Genomic DNA, 16,253 nt, shown 5'->3' on the forward strand with positions numbered 1-16,253 from the left:
TCTCTTCCCTGAACTAAAGGTTTGGTTGGGGCCCTTGGCTCAGTCATGTGACTTGGAGAGCCGACCCATGGGGAGCTAGGAGAGGGAACCTTTCTTCGGGGTGCCTTCTGCCCTTTGCATGGTTCTCCCTTGAGTGGCCATGGCTCAATGCTCCCCGGCGCCCTGACCTCTCGGCCTTGTGAAGGCAGCACCTCCTTCCATTCTGCCCACGTTCCAGCCAGGCACGGGCACAAGTGTAATGAAGACAACAACAAACGCAGGCATGATTTGCAAAAACACAGACATTTTAACTTTAATAAGTTATAAAAGTAAGGAGTCAAATTTTACATTACAGAACAAAGATGTATTGGTTGTTGTATTGGTAAGCCAGAATTTTGTGATTTGAGTTCAGCACCTTGATTCAGTATAGTGGCTACCTGTCATACAGGAGGGGGTAGAATCATAAACTGCTTCATCTGCTAAGATGTTGCTATTGAGCACCATTTATATACTCAAAACAAACAGAAAAACCTTAAAATACAAATGAAAGCCTTATACATGAAGTTCCATGGGTTTTCCAAAAGGAGTAAATCAGAGAGCTGGGTTCCACAAATCTAACACGAGTCTGCCCACTAAGGAGAAGTGACTCAGGGACACTGTTGCAGATTTTCTAGTACAGCGGAAGGTCTGAGTCTCATCATGCGGTTAGAAACTCAGCTAGAAGATATCTGTCTGCCTCCTCTGGGCGCCAGGAGCCCCTCAGATGCAGAAGAAGCTGGCTTGCGAAGATCAGGACTGTTACTAAGCCGGTTCTCCAAGTGGTCCCCAGCTCAGAGATTTGCGTCGTTTCTCAGAGCCCGGTGAATGTTGGCATTCCTTGGACAGACTTTTGAGGACCATCTGGCTCTAGAGGACTCTTGATATATGGCTCAAGGATTGAGGATGGCACAGAGGGTCATGGCTGTCAGTCCCAGAGGGCACCTTGCTCCCTTCAGCAGAAGACAGGTGCCCAGGGAATGTCCCAGCTGGGCCTCTTCCCAAAGGCTTCCAGCCTCAAGCCAGGAAGCCTTGCTCTGCTGAGATCTTGGAATGGAGTGTTCCCATCCAGAGGCCCCTAGGCTGGGTAAACCGAGTCATACTCTCTGCCTAGCGTTAGTCCTGAACTTCCTCCACATCCTAGGACAGACCCAAGTAAGAACTGCCCAGTTCTTCAGCCTGTGAATAGCACCAGCTGTCCTGGGTTCAACCAACAATGGAAAGCCTCGGGCTCCGTTTCCTAATTACAGAGGCAGGATTGCACACATGCTCTAAACCACATCTTCTTAAGGAAGGGGTACTATGAGAGATACTCAGAAAGGTTTTCTCCAGTTTGGTTCTCCAGGAGACACGGGGACAGTGCGCAGCACGTGTGGGATGCGGTGGTGGAGGGCGGGAGGCTAGCCATCACCCAGGTAGAGACTGAAGCATCAGCCCAGATTCCGTTCTTGCTGGTTCCTACGTCGTCATTTTGTCCCTTGGATCATACACACAGAGCCACCCACATGTGCAGCCTCAGACAAACATACTATTAGCACCTGAAAACTCAGTAGAAGGTAGCCACTATGCTGTTATCCCGAGCCTCAGCCATATAATGGGGAAATACACATGAACAAGTTCTCGAAGAGGATTGCTGAGAGTACACAGCCTCTAGAAGTTTCTTAAACAGGAAAGGTTTAAGAATTATGTGTCAGGCTGAGCCCAGCTAAGGAGCGGAAGCCCAGAAAGTTTAAGCTTCACGTTCACAAATGTCAACGCGGTGAGAGGTAAAAACGAGCCACTCTTCTCCCATCCGCCCCTACTCCCTTCCTCCTATTTCTCTCTTACTCGCTTGTTGCTCACAAAGCACCATTCTCTGGAAAATAGGAGCTATTAAAGTTTTCAAGGAGCAAAAGACAATGTAGGCTCTCCCCATCTCCCACCCTAAGCCCCCATCAGAGGCCACATTTTGCAGGTCACTGCTGGGTTCTGGAGCTTCTGAGAGACAGAGGCGAGGTGGGGCAGGGCGGGACAGGGAAAGCCCATTCCCAGCAAGCAAGCAAAGCCCACAAAGCCCAGAATCCCAGAACCCTTAGACTTGGCCGTAGGGAGATTCCAGGCCCTTGAACCGCTCACTGGACCTTCCCAGCAGAGCACGTGCCTCTCTCATCTTTCTCAGGTACTTGGGGAGGGAAGAGGCTCTCTGGGGAGCCCTGGAGCCAAGGTGGCCAGGGAAGAATGCAGGAGCTCTTCCCCCAGAGCCTGGAAGGCAGCCGGCAAGGCCAGGGTTAGTGGACAGGGGAGAGGCCTGGGAGAGCACCCCACTGTTTTCTTGGCATGGACCCTGTTTAGACCTATCCTTATGTCCCGTGATAGGATTCTCATTACTTTCGCAGGTGAAGAGGACAGCTGCACGGCTCAGACTCGGTCGAGACATTCAGATGCCGTACAGCATGAGCACCAAAAAGGTCAGAAGGCCTTTAGTTCTTAATTAGCAAGACTGCATCAGGCCAAGTGGAGGCCTCCTTAAAATATTCTGAGTCGACCGTTAAAGATTGAGTTTTTTCATGCAAAAATCTAGACTTCCTCCGAAAAAGGACACTGTCTGGCAAGGCCAGGGATAGTAGAGCAGAGATGAAGAGAGATACAGATTTCACAGTGGCAGCAACAGCCAGAACCAACAGTCAGCTCCAGGTGAGTGTGGCTGTCAGGGCGGCCATGGTCCCCAGCGGGCCACTACGCTCACCCTGGTCGGCTGCCTGGCCCTGGAAGACGATTTGAGTTCATCACCTCCACTTCATTGTACTCATCTCGGCAACGGGTCAGTTATTCAGTAAATCACCATTTCTCCTAAGAGTCCCACAGGCTGTGTCTGGGGATCGGTAGGGAATGTCATGCATCTCCGCCAAGGAAAGGAAGGTTCCCAATCACTGCTTAGCAACTTGGGGCCTATTTTTGTTCTCTCAGAGTGATCCCTCTTGCCCTGCCCTCACTGAGGGAGGCTGTACAGCCTCTATATTCCTCTCCACTGCACACCTGATGCCACCACAGGATTTGGTCGCTCCTGGGCTGGGAAGCACACGTGCTAACCTAGTTACCACATGCTCATGCCTATCTTTCTTACGTCATTCCCCCTCTTTGTTTTCTCAAAACCTTTTGGAATCAGGAATTTTGACTTCATCTCCATGACACAGGATTTGCTATCCCATGGAATATCTCTATAAGCAAGAAAAAAATGCTAGGGATGCTATCTTTCCATTTTATTAGAACTTTCCGAGCATCTCTTTCTTCCGCATCTCATCAATGAGCTCTTGGATTCTTTGGTTTCTGGTCTTTTCATAGGGGCTCGGTCGTCGAGGGATTAGGTTGGGTGACTGGACTTCATCTTCCAGGCCATGGATTTTGTAGGGTTCATCTACGGCATTGGTTTCTGGGTGATCCTCTGTGGCATTGGTGCTGGAGACATTGAGAGGGACCTCCAGGGGGGTGCTTGGTGATGGCCGCACCTCCATGGCTAGAGTGGGCACTGGGAGGGTAGGCATGAACACATCAATGTCGTTGTGCTTCCCAGGCGGTGGCTCTATCCTGCCCTCCACGTTGGTGAGGTTGTTGTGCAGGTTACAGGACTTGCAGCACAGCTTGTTGTAGCCTGGGATGGAGCAATAGCGAGACAAGACTTCCATCCTACAGAATATTGACTTGTCGCCTTGGCAGTGGCCCTCTGAAAAAGAAAAGTGGGACAAATAACCAAAGGACAAGATAAGGGGGACTTTGTTCCCCCACAGGGTGCAGCTTGCTGGAGGAGGCATATGGAAGAGCCCAGAGACAGCACAGAGGCAAGTGAGCCCAGGCAGAAAGTCTGTGTGGGTTCAGTGTCAAAGCATCCCCAGTGCAGGCAGCGTCCAGGGACCCCTGCCCGGAAGTGCTGACACACAAGCTGTGAGCAAGGCTTCCCTCTTCCAAGCAGGCCCCAGTTGAACCTGGATGTTTCAGTATCTCTTAAAGTTTGAGAAAGAAATGAGGCCCGTTTGTTCTTACAGAGTGATTCCAAACTCATCTTAAAGAATAGGACTTTATCACATCTTCACATTTGACATCCCAGTGGTAACCCCAGTGAAATTCTGTGGCAAGGCTTGACTCTACAATAATCTCTAAGTAGTAACTATAACAAAATTAAACCTAAAAGAGCCAATTCCTAAGACCAAATATAGCAAATCCCAGGGCTGCTGTGGCCCCACCATGCTCCACAACTCCCTGATGTTGCTCCCATTCTGACCCAGATGCCCCGGATGATCTTTTAACTGAACAGCACCTAAAGGAAAGTTAAACATCACCCAAACCTGCATGGGCTTTCTTATACTTGCCTCAACTTACCCAACAACCTCATGTCCAGCCTCTGCTCCATCCCCCTATAGCACCGCCACCTTGTGCATCCAGCCATTTCCCAAAGAAATGTGCTGCCCTCACATAGATTAATTGTTCCACCCTGCACATCTTTCTCTTTCCTTTCCACCCAAGAAACTGGTCATCTGTGGTCCAGCTTACATGGAGAGCCCCGACTCTCCACAGAAGCCACCATTATCTCTCACTTTCCACCCAGCCATCTTCTCCCTGGCCCATCTCGACCTCTGTCTGCAGCTATGTTCATTCAACCCATCAACTCTTCTTGCGCTCACACTCTCTTTACTCTCTGTCTCCTTCCCAAGTTTTCACCCCTTCCCTCTCCCCATCCCCTCATTCCACAACACAAAAATTAAGATGATTTTTAAAAATTCACTCAAGAAGAAAGAATAAGTCATGTTACAGGAGATACTTGATCCACTATAAATTCTGAATCACTGACCTCTGTGAGCCCAACACCGCCTGTTGTGGTCTCTGCTCAGCTGCTCTCTACTCTCCATAGTGATGACTTCAGACCTTTCCCACACAAACCCCCGATGTGCCCTCCTTTTCCCTCACTCTCCTTAGTTGAACTCATCTACTATTGAAAGGAAGGAAGGAGGGAGAGGGTGAAAGGAAGGAGGAACTGAAGGAAGGAAAGAAAGGAAAAAAGGAAAGGGAGGGAGGGACAAAAGGAAGAAAGGGAGGAGGAAAGGGAGGGAGAAAGTGAGGGAGAAAGTGAGGGAGAAAGTGAGGGAGAAAGGGAGGGAGAAAGGGAGGGAGAAAGGCTCAGGCATTGGATGGGAGCCACATCTGACAGTTATCCCATACACCAACATATGACACTATCTACACCTGAAGCTGTCCAAAACAGACAAGACCTCCTTCCTTCCATCGAGGGCCAGTGGTTCTGATGTCCTGCTTCTTAATGGCCACTGCTCCAGCCTGTAATTTTCCCTTAGAAGCTGGTGACAGACCACCAGCTCCAAACCCCTGAAGCTTCAGACTTGTTACAAGCCAAATCCACCAAGGGCCTGTGGGTCCCAAAAGCCCCTGAGACCCAACCCCTGCAGCGTGAGCTTAGGGCCTCTGCTGCCCACCCCGTCTTGGTGCATGGTGTTTCAGGCACACAAGCCAAACACGTGGGGGCCCCGTCCTAGACACTCTCAGATATGCCCTTGTTCCTCCCCCTCTCCCACCTCCACCCTGGCTGAGCTGCCTCTTGGCTGCACTATGGGAGGGGTCTGTGTCCATTCTTCACCCATGTCATCTAGCTATCCTGCTTCAGTCAGAATGCTGTTTTCTCACTGAAGATGTGACCACGGCACCCCCCACCCCCAGGCGCTTGAAGTCCCTGACCTGTCCCCTTCCCCTCTCCAACCTCCCTCTGGCCTTAGACTCCTTGCTCTGCATGGAACTCCTTTTGGCCACAGGGCCTTTGCACATGCAATGCCTCTCTCCTGCCTCCAGCTACCACCCTTCCTCCTTCAGGGGCAGTTGGAGCACATCTTCCTCAGGCAGGCATCGCCTGACCTCCTTGAGCAGGTAAGGTCTCTGCAGCACACGGTCTCAGCAGCTGTGCCTTCCCAGCCAAGCTCGCATCTAATTGTCAGATGAATGACTAGTGCCAGACTTTTTCATTATCCTGAAAGCTCCACAGGGCAGAGCCCCAGAGCCTAGAACAGTGAACCAAATAATGCATAAAGGCATAAAAAAGATAAGAAAAAGATCAATGTGAATAACTGAGGAAGTTCAAAACAGGGAAATTTTGAATCTGAAAATGGCAAAGCTCCAGGCAAGAACGCAGGGAGACCCATGCATCAGAGGGCGCCCAACTTCGGCCCTGAGCTTCTACGTGGCCAAAATAAGGAGAACACATGACTGGCTGCAGGGTCCACCATGAAAAGGGAGTTAAAACCCATCGGCCATCAGGAGAAGTGGGGATCTCCCTGACACTGAGCCCAAGAACCATGCTCACAGTGCCAAGGAGGAAGGGGGAGGGCCTGGTGCCCAGGGGAGATGCCAGAAATCAAATCGGAAGATCCTGAGATGTGGCTGTCAGGATTTTGAAACTGGCAGAAGGCTTTTCTCAGGTAAAAATCTTACACAGGTGCCCAATATATGAAACAGATAGACTCAGACTGCTGATGATAGTACTGTTTGAAGGTGGGTGGAGGAGACACAGAGCTCCCATCCCTGCCCCACCCCATCCTCTCCAGCAGCCTGGTTTGTGAAACCACTGAGCCCTACCCTCAGGGAAACACAGGGGATTCTGGATAAGAGCTGATGGCGGCCTCCCTTCTCCCTACCCCATAGGCTTTGACAAAGGAGGGAGCCTGGGCCTGATGGTGCTGGGGGGACACCCTGGCTGCACACTGCCCCCTCTCCTGTTGCCCATAGTTTTTCCTTCACACAGATAAGGCTGGTGTTACACATTTATCCACATCTCCACTCCCTCACTGTCTCTCCCACCAGGCTGGGATCCCTGAAAAGCAGGAATCACATCAGCCTGGTACAGTGGTGGGCCACCCACGGCTAGTGTGCCAAGTCCCTCCCTCCACCTGGTTTCGTAAATAAAGTTTTACTGGATCAGGCCCATGCCCATGCATTTCTTTTTTTTTTGAGATGAAGTCTTGCTCTGTCGCCCAGGCTGGAGTGCAGTGGCGTGATCTTGGCTCACTGCCACCTCCGCCTCCTGGGCTCAAGAGCCTCCCGAGTAGCTGGGACTACAGGTGCGTGCCACCATGCCTGGCTAATTTTTGTATTTTTAGTAGAGACGGGGTTTCGCTATGTTGGTCAGGCTGGTCTTGAACTCCTGACCTTGTGATCCATCCACCTCAGCCTCCCAAAGTGCTGGGATTACAGGTGTGAGCCACTGTGCCCGGCCCATGCATTTCTTATCTGTGGCTGCTTTCCCACTATAAAGGCAGAGCTGAGTCCTGTGACAGAGACCATGTGGGCTCCAATGCCCAAAATATTGACTACCTGGCCCTTTACAGAAAAGGTTGACTGATCATGGGTCAAGTGCACGCCTAGGTCAGAGCCATGCACGAGAAAGTGCTCCATAAATGCCCACTGAGTGAGGGGTGGCAGCCCCAGGTGGGGTCCCCCTTCCACCTGGTCTACATACTGGACTTCTATGTCTGATTTTCTCCCCACAGTGGGCAGCATTGCTCTTAGTTTAAAAAAATAAAAATACGTCAATGAATAAATACAAAATTGAAATAAAATCCTGGCCAAGAGCTTGACTATGCAAATAGCCTACGAAAATTTCAAAATAGCCTAGAAAAATTTCAAAGTCATCATGACCAACTGATCTTAAAGATGCCCCAGGTTTGTACATTTTTAAGTATCATCACAGACCACAGAGAAGAGTGATGCGCCTGAGGTAATGACTGGCGATGCCTCTCCGCCAAGATGAACACTGTGGTTTTATAATATTTGGTCTTCGGCCATTTCCAGTAGCAATCAAGTAGTGAGACCTATTGTCTTCCAGTGAATGACAATCAACCATTGAGAGTAAACACAGTTTTCATAAACTTAAGTCACTGTAGGCTACTCCCACGATCTTGGCTACACCTGAACAGCACCTGCATTATTATTTGCTTAGTCATATCCTTTAAATTAACTCCTTTTTACACTTAAAATTTGTTTTAGGAGAAGACCTTATACTATTACCACTCATGGAAAGCTACTGCAGTGAACAAAGGTAACCCTAAAATAGGAATACAAAAAAAAAGTTTGAAGTCCTTTTAAAGTCAATTTCAAAGTCAAACTTTAACTCATCAAATTCTAGAGAGAGACTCCTGCCTGCCAAGCTCTGAGCTGAAGGGAAATGAGCAAATGTGAGACAGGCTAAAGCTGGTAGCAAGTGAGGCTTTCTTCCTGAGGTCACCGTAAAGCATAAAGGGAACTAGGAAGGGACCGCTCAGTGCAGTGCAGCCCCGGCTATGTTTATGCACCACCGAATCACCTTCCATTTCCCATGCTTTGGAAAATGCTGGATGGAGAATACCTCATTCTCATTTCTCAATAAAGGAGTGGTAGGCTCAGACACCCATGCCAACATTCAAAAGGTCATGCAGCTGGTTAAAAAAGCAAGAGGCACCCCCCTCCAGATGTGCCCTCCTTGGCACCTGGGCTGTAGGCGGCGTCTCTAGCTCTGGCCTAGGAGCCTCTTAGCGGGAATTGCTCCTGACCCATCTCTGGGAAGAGAGACTGAGTGGAGGGAAGCACTGTCTGACCCAATTTTCCCTGATGCTTCTTGTCTCCTTTAAGCTGCGATTGCTTTTGATGATCAATGATCTGAGCTCTGGGCAGGCTGAACTCAGCCATCGCTACCATGGTTGCTCCCTCCCCAGGCTAGCCCCCGGGCCTGGCCCTATGCCCAAGGCCTGTCCCCATGACGCTGGGCTGCTCCCCACTGTTCTTTCTCATGGCCTTCCACGCTTTCTTCCTTCTTCCCTGGTGGGACTCCTCAGTGGTACAGAAAAGGGAGGAGTGAGACTTCCATGGGCAGGACACAGCCCAGGCCCCAGGTCAGGAGGTCCCTGTTGAACCCAGACCCTCTTTCTGGCCATTTTCAGCAATGTGAGAGAACACAGGCCCTGTGGCTGCCTGGGAAGACCTTGGAAGACACGGGCAGGCCAGTTGCCCAGAGAGCCACCACTGCCCTGCCCCTCTCCCGACCCAGGCTTTCCCGGGGCTGGCCCAGCCCCCCACCTGAGCCAGATGGGCACCTCTCCCTTCCTGAACAAGTAGCCCAAGGCTGAGAACTGTGCCTGGAGCCAGGGTAGTGACCTGCTGGTGGCTCACGGCAGGTGACCTGGACTAGCAATGTCTGGGCTACTGACCCCACATTCCCACTCCACAGGCTCTGCTCCCAAGATGAGGAGAAACCCATCTCGGGCCCTTTTCCTGACGAGGAGACCTCCATATAGAACCTAGATATTCTTGCGAGGTGCTCATATGACATGATTCAAAACCTGGAGTCACAGTGGGGTGTCTGCATGGTTTGCTATCAGATTTTGGAAAATACCTGGGGAGGGGAGATGCACCTTTCAGGGGGAGGGGCCCTAAATATCTATGTTGGGCAGTGGGGAGTGGGGCAGTAAAGTCATTCAAGTTAGAAAGCGGGGTAGTTAATGCTACTGAGTGAGGCCCTGCAACTCCTGAGTGTCTGGGCCACGAAAAAGAGAAGGAGCCAGCAGCTTGCCAAACCCACGCACCCAGTTTCATGGAACTTTTATTGAGTTTATTTGTGGGATGCACGACAGGAGGTCTTTCCATCATTAGTAAGAATGAAAGGTCATTTTCACAGTCACTTTGGCACACGCTAACGTCTCATAAAAAAAAAACCAGAAAAGCAACGACAATGGAACCTATAGAATACGTCATTAAATACATACAAAACACTAATAAAATATCCCTGATAAACCAAAGTGCATATGCCCAGGACAGTATTGCACCTTCCCCAGTCGCGCGTGTCGCTCGCATGGCCTCGTCAAAGTTGGAAGTTAACAGTCGTGAGATTAGTACGCAGGTGCACACCAGTTATTTACAGAACAGCGGTCAGAGCCGCAGGAGTAGGGGCCGGCCGCCCGGCAGGGGTGCGGTGTGAACAGAGGCGGTGGCTGGGGTGGAGGGGCGGGGAGGAGTGCTACATGGATCGCGGCTCAGGGCCCAGGGGGTCGCCCCCTGGGTGTAAGGCCGCGCTGTGGAGCACCCTCGGGGGCTCCATGCAACAGTCAGCGCCGACTGGCCAGTGGGGCATCAGGGCAGACTCCAGTCCGCAGAGACGGACGGTGCGCACCGCTCAGCCCAAGGAGAGAAGCCGTCTGCACTTGGAAACCTTAACCTTGGCAAAAGGTGGATGAACGCACCGGCTCCCCCACACCTTCCCTGCCTTCTACCTGGCCCACGTTCCCCCTCTGAAGCTGGAGTTGGCAGCCAATCCTGTTACCTTTCAACTTTAAGGCATTTTCTACATAGTTTTTCTAAGCAAAAAAGCAATAAAAATTGAGGTAATTCTGTAGTGGTTCACACGGGTGGGCGAGGCACGCCCGCACCAGACGGTCACTCTCTCTCTCAGCCCTACGGCGGGGGGTGCTGTGCGCGAGACGAGAAAAGGCCATTGGGGCCGATGGGCGGACGGTGGAGGTGGGGAGTGTCCCCACGCCCCGCCCCGGAGGGACGCGCCCCTCCGCCGCCTCCGTGACCGGACCCCCGCGGGACAGGGCCGGGCGGGGCTGTGAGTTGCGCGAAGGCCGGGCGGAAGCAGGCCATAGTTTCACGAGTCAGAAGGACACGCTCAGCAAAGGGTCAGCAGCAGCAGCGACAGCGGTGGCAGCCGGGAAGCCCCTGGCAGTGCCGGAAACTCGGGGTGGGGTCCCCGCACGACGACGACGCAAGACCGCGCCCCCGGGCCGCGCCTCAAGGGTGGGCTCGGCCCGGAGGGTCGCCCTTTGGCCACCGGCCCCTCCTGCAACCACGACAGATCTTTGCCCCTTTACAAGCCATCACCAACCAGGTTGGGCCCCAGCAGAGGCCCGAGCCCCCGCCACGCCTCGGCGAGGCTGGCCCCGCCAGCGGGCAGTGCGGCCCGGAGCAGACGCCGAGCTCAGAGGCCCGGGAGAAAACGGTCACCCCAGAGCGCGCCCGCAGAGTCAGGGGAGCTTTCCATAGACAGAGAGGAGGGGGGCCCAAGGCAAGCTCCACAGGGCGCAGGGCATGCACTGGAGGGCAGAGGCAGAGTTATAAACGGGTCGGTTACTTGACGAGATCTTCTGGATGGGCGAGTCGGGGTCCGGGCGGGACAGCCACTGAACTACGTAGCTCTTCTTGGAGGGATCTGAGGTGTTTCCTAGAGGGAGGAGAGAGGGGCTGCGGCTGCAGGGCACCAGGCTGGGGCCCCCACCCCAGGCAGAGAGGCTCCGGGTCTCCCGGGGTCCTGGGGAAGCGTCATTCAAGGCCCTCGCCTCCCCTGGGGGACAAACGGTCCTCGGCTGCCAAGTCCACGCCCACCTCCTGCCCCTCCTGACAGCATCCTGGGTCTCAGCTGGGTCTCAGCTATCCCGTCTCTCTCGCTGCCCTGGCATGCAGGCCCTGCCGCCTCCTTTTCTGGGCCGGCTCCTCTGCCCCTGCACCCTGCCCGCGCCCCAGGTTCCACCTGCTGACTCGAGCTCTGAGCTCCCAGAAAGCTTGGACAGAGAGTGCCAGGGGAATGAGAGATCCTGGATACACCCTCCCCAGCTGGGGGCAGGTGCCTAGACCCCCCAGAGCTCCCTCCTCTATAGAAGGGAACTGTGGCAGGCACGGTCCAGTCTTGAACTGTGTGGAGACCTTAGAGGTGACACATGTACAGCATTTGGACAGGCATCTGTGCGTGGTAGGTATTCTGGTTCTCCTCGAAGGGCACAGAGCACACTCTCTACTCGCACAGGCACCCCCTATTCACACAGGCATCCCCCTATTCACACAGGCACCCCCTACACCATAGCCACCAGCATTCCCTAGCTGGCCGAGTCCTGCTGTCACCGTGAGTCTGCAGTGCCCTGAAAGCAGGGAGGGGCGAGTCAGCTCCACACAGCTCCCTCCATTTCCTGCCAGGCAAAGGTCCCAGACCTGGCCTGCAGTGCCCCGCTTCTCCATGCTCACAGATGTTGAGTCCAGCTACTCTCCGGGAAGAGCCAGATTTGCCTGAACCAAGCCTCTGACACCCCGCCCTGGGCTGCTGCATGCTGAGAGCAGGGGCAGGGGCTGCAGGTGGCTTACGGGGACAGGGGCCAAGCCTGCAGGTCCTCGCTGTCTCAGGACGCTCCTCCTGGCAGATGCCGAAGCTGTCGTCCGCGGTGCGGCAGAGCACTGGCCGCTCCTGGGTGCCGTTGCCACAGGTTACTGAGCACTGCAGGGGGAGAGTCGCCAGGCAGGGTTCACCTCCCACGCAGGGCCCGCACTGGCAGAGCTGGAGGAGCCCACAGTCCCCAGGCACATGACCCATGTGCTCAGGAGGAGGTGGGGGACAGTGGGGAGAGTGGGGTTTCAGGTTGCCTTGCCCCACCCTCGGGGGCCGCCCCAATCTCCTGGGGCTCTAAAGAAGGGACCCACATGCCTGTCTCTCTGAGCTGCTGTGAGACAGTGCCCATATACAGACTGGCATAGGCCTGGCGCTGCTGGACTCTCAGTGACAGCCTCACTTCTCTGGCTGGAGGATGTCCAAGGCCCAGGAGAACCTGCCGTGCCCTGGGCAGGGGTAGGGGTGGGGCACTGGGAAAGCTCTGACCCAGCCTGGGAGGCACCAGTAGGCTCCCCACAATCCTGGGCATGAGGGTCCACCACTAGTGCCCTCACTGGCTCCTCCAGCCCCCAGCACCACCACTGCTCCACCACACTGACCAGGGAGGTGCCAGAAGGAGCAGTCACGCCCAGCCTTGCCCAAGGAAAATTCTCCAGGCCTCACCATGTGCACAGGAAAAGGCTGACTCAGCAGACCTGGATTGCTCAAAGCCTGCACATTCCCAACAAAGGTCTGTGTTTTTGTTTTGTTTTGTTTTTTTCTTTTGTTGTTGGTTTTGAGACAGGATCTCGCTGTGTGGTCCAGGCTGGAGTACAGTGGCACGATATCAGTGCACTGCAACCTCCACCTCCCAGGGTCAAGCAATCCTCCCACCTCAGCCTCCCGAGGAGCAGGGAGTACAGGCACACACCACCACATCTGGCTAACTTTTTTTTATTTTTTTGTAAAGACGGTGTTTTGCCATGCCGCCCAGGCTGGTCTCTAACACCTGAGTTCAGGTGATCCACCCGCCTGGGCCTCCCAAAGTGCTGGGATCACTGGCGTAAGCCACTGTGCCCGGCCAACGCCTGTTTTCAAGACTGGCCCTTGTGCAGCTCCTGGGAACCAAGCTCATGGAAGGCTCCACCTATTAAGAGTGCTTTTGCCTGCCTGAGGCCTTGAGTCACCAGTACCAGTTGGTCTGGGTAGTTCATACCAACAGTGATGGATGGGGAACACCTGCTTTTCCTCTGCAGTCTGAGGTCACACCTATGTAGCTGACCCCATTGAAAACCCTGGACGCCCAGGCTCTGGTGGGCTCCCCTGCTTGGCAGCATTTCACATGCATTGCCACACATGGGTGCAGGGAGAATTCAGGGCATTTCCGTGACCCCACTGGGAGGGGACACCGGGAGCCTGCGCCTGGATTCCTCCCAACCTCCTCGCCTGTGACTTTTCTTTTTCCTGATTCTACTCTGTATCCTTTCACCGTAAGCCCCTGCAACTGCGAGTCCCGCTTCTGAGTCTGTGAGTCCTTCTAGTGGATTACTGAGCCTGAGGGTGGTCTTGGGGAGCCCCTGACACACGCTCCTCCAGCTCTGCCAGCGTGGGCCCTGCATGTGACCGGGCTGTCAGAGCTCACGTCAGCTCTGGCCTGGCCTCAGCTGGCTCTCAGGCCCTGCCCCTAGGACCACCCCTGAAGCCCTTCAGTCCAGCCTCATTCTTTCTCCCAGCACAAGCCTAAGCACGCCCTGCTCTAGTCCCCTCCTGCAAGTTTGTCCCCTCCCACCTCTGCATGAGACCCAGGCGTCCCCTAGGATCCTGGAGCCCTGAACATCCTACTGGGCCTCGGAGCCCGGGCTACCCTCGGTTTCCTGGGATTCCAGACCCTGTATCATGCAGAAGCCTCTGCCTGTGCAGTGAAGACACACATTCCACTGGTTTCTTAGTACAGCACTGACCACATGGCAGCCACTGGCGCCGTGAAACCCACGGGATGTGGCTCAGGACAGGAGCTACATCCAGGCCCACGTGCCGAAAGGGGAATGCTCTGGTCACCTCAGTCCCACCCAAGCTCAGTTTGGGAGCTGAGGACACGGGATCGGGGGATTGCGTACCTGGGACCAGGGCCCAGCTCGCCAACGACCAGGGCAGAGCTCGCGGCTGCAGGCCCGGCGGCTCTCGGGCCGGGCGTCATTGCAGTGCTTGGCGTGCACGGAGCGGGTGGTGTTGTCGTGTAGCGGCTGAACGCAGCGCACGGAGCGCACCTGCATGCCTGTCCGCCCACAGGTCTGGCTACATGGCTCCCATTCGCCTGTGACCCACCTGCCAGGGCAGAGCGGGGCACAGTCAGGCTTCCGCAGCACCTGGAGAACCTGCCTGGCTGAGCTCCAGCGCCGCTCCCTGCAGCCCAGGTAGACAGCGAGCACAGAGGGCAGCCTGCACCCCTCCCCGGTGCACCTTCTCTTGTTCTCACTAAGATGCTGGCTGTCCAGGCTTGCACAGAGGGGAAACTGAGGCTCAGCTGCCCCAGGTCCTACTGACCATGAGTCCCATGCATGTCACCACTGGGAGGCCCTGGTGGAGCTGGTGGCTCTGGAGGTCCCTAGCCTGAAGAGGTTTCCCAGCCTCCTTAGGGTCTGGGCCCTGCTACCTGGCCTCACCTTCTGCTGACGTCACAAATCCTTCTCGGCAGAGCTCAAGAGCAGTGTGGATTCCCTCAGCACGCTGTCCTATGTGGCCCCCACCTGCCCGTTTCCCAACTGTCTTCCCCACTGAGGTCCCTGGACCCAGAAACGCAGCTGGGCCCAGCCCCAGGGCCTGAATGTCAAAGCCACTGCTTAAGAAACATCTACCCCGTGGTACAGGGCCAGGAGGCGAGCCCTGTGCCTCTGAACCCCCATTTCCCCATCTGGGCATCCCTGTTTCTTGTCATCTCTAAGATGCTGTTCAGTTTGGCGGGTTTGAAGCTGGGGTGCGCCTTCTGCCCTGCAGCATCTCAGATTCCATGAAATGTGGTGAGAGAGACTTGGGCAAATGCCTCGGATGATGCCAGGCCCAGGCCCCACACCTCCAAGCACGGGAGCCCCTGGTGGCCCCTGGCCTGTCTCCTCTAGTGGGAGCCCGAGCTGGGGGCACTCACACTGGCTGGAGTCACCCACACTGGCTGGGGGCACTCACACCGGCTGGGAGCACTCACACCGGCTGGGGGCACCCACACCGGCTGGGGGGCACTCACACCGGCTGGGGGCACTCACACTGGCTGGGAGCATTCCTGCGGGTTGCACGCTCTGCGGATAGCTTTGGGCTTCGAGAGGGCGGCACAGAAGCCGCGGTGTACCATCTTGTGGTCCAGCCTCCGGCGGCAGCCATACTTGGTGAACTGGGACCCTGAAGACAGAGAGCTCGACGGGGGTCGGTGGGGCAGCACGCCCTGCCCGAGGGTGCAAGGAGGGGTGGGCTGCACCAGCAGTGCTGGCCTCGTTTTCCTGCTCACCCTTGTGATGATGATAAGGGTGGGCAGGGCACCGAGCCTGCGGCTGGCTGGGGGGAGGCCTTGGTGTGCCCCGGGTGGAGGGGCGAGAGGGCAGGAGAGAGGCCACTTTCTCCCCTAGGCTGCTTCTCCCTCACTGGGCTCCTGGGTCAGAGTGGAGGCCCTATTTCCTCGCTACTGCTAGGCACCGCTTCTACCTTGACCTCACATGCCCAGCGGGCCTGGTGCAAGCCAGGAGCCGGGCAAGCACTGGGCCCGCAGCCCGCATGCTTCCTCCCACAGGCCCGGAGCAGCCGTGCTCAACACGGGTGATTTTCTCCAGCAGGGGACATTTGGCCACGTCTGGGACATGTTTGGTTGTCACAACTGGGGGAAGGGGTGCTACTGGCATCTGGTGAGCAAAGGCCAAGGATGCTGCTTGACACCCCACCGTGCACAGGACAGCCCCCATGGCGGTGAGTGACAGAGCCCAAAATGTCAGTGATGCCCAGGCTTCGAAACCCTGGCCTGCTGGGTAAGACCAAAGAAAGCACGGAGATAAAGCCTGACCTCCTCTGGGTGCCTGGAGGCATCCCAGGAAGCAGAGGCTGGGGAGGCTGACGTGGTGGCAGG

At 55.2% G+C, this 16,253-nt stretch overlaps 1 protein-coding gene across 1 annotated transcript in view; it reads right to left on the minus strand.

Annotated features, from left to right (window-relative positions):
* Window positions 1-263: 263 nt before the first annotated feature.
* ADAMTS2 (ADAM metallopeptidase with thrombospondin type 1 motif 2) overlaps window positions 264-16,253 on the minus strand; it is a 241,549-nt gene continuing 225,559 nt past the window's right edge. Inside the window, exons 18-22 of the mRNA XM_034961169.3 lie at window positions 15,406-15,538; window positions 14,266-14,473; window positions 12,148-12,277; window positions 11,147-11,236; window positions 264-3,715 (exon numbers count right to left, since the gene is read on the minus strand). Coding sequence (XP_034817060.1) covers window positions 3,258-3,715; window positions 11,147-11,236; window positions 12,148-12,277; window positions 14,266-14,473; window positions 15,406-15,538 — 1,019 coding nt within the window. The 3' untranslated portion in view covers window positions 264-3,257. The remainder of the gene's footprint in view (window positions 3,716-11,146; window positions 11,237-12,147; window positions 12,278-14,265; window positions 14,474-15,405; window positions 15,539-16,253) is intronic.

Source organism: Pan paniscus, chromosome 4 (genome assembly GCF_029289425.2).
Source record: "Pan paniscus chromosome 4, NHGRI_mPanPan1-v2.0_pri, whole genome shotgun sequence".
NCBI lineage: Eukaryota > Metazoa > Chordata > Mammalia > Primates > Hominidae > Pan > Pan paniscus.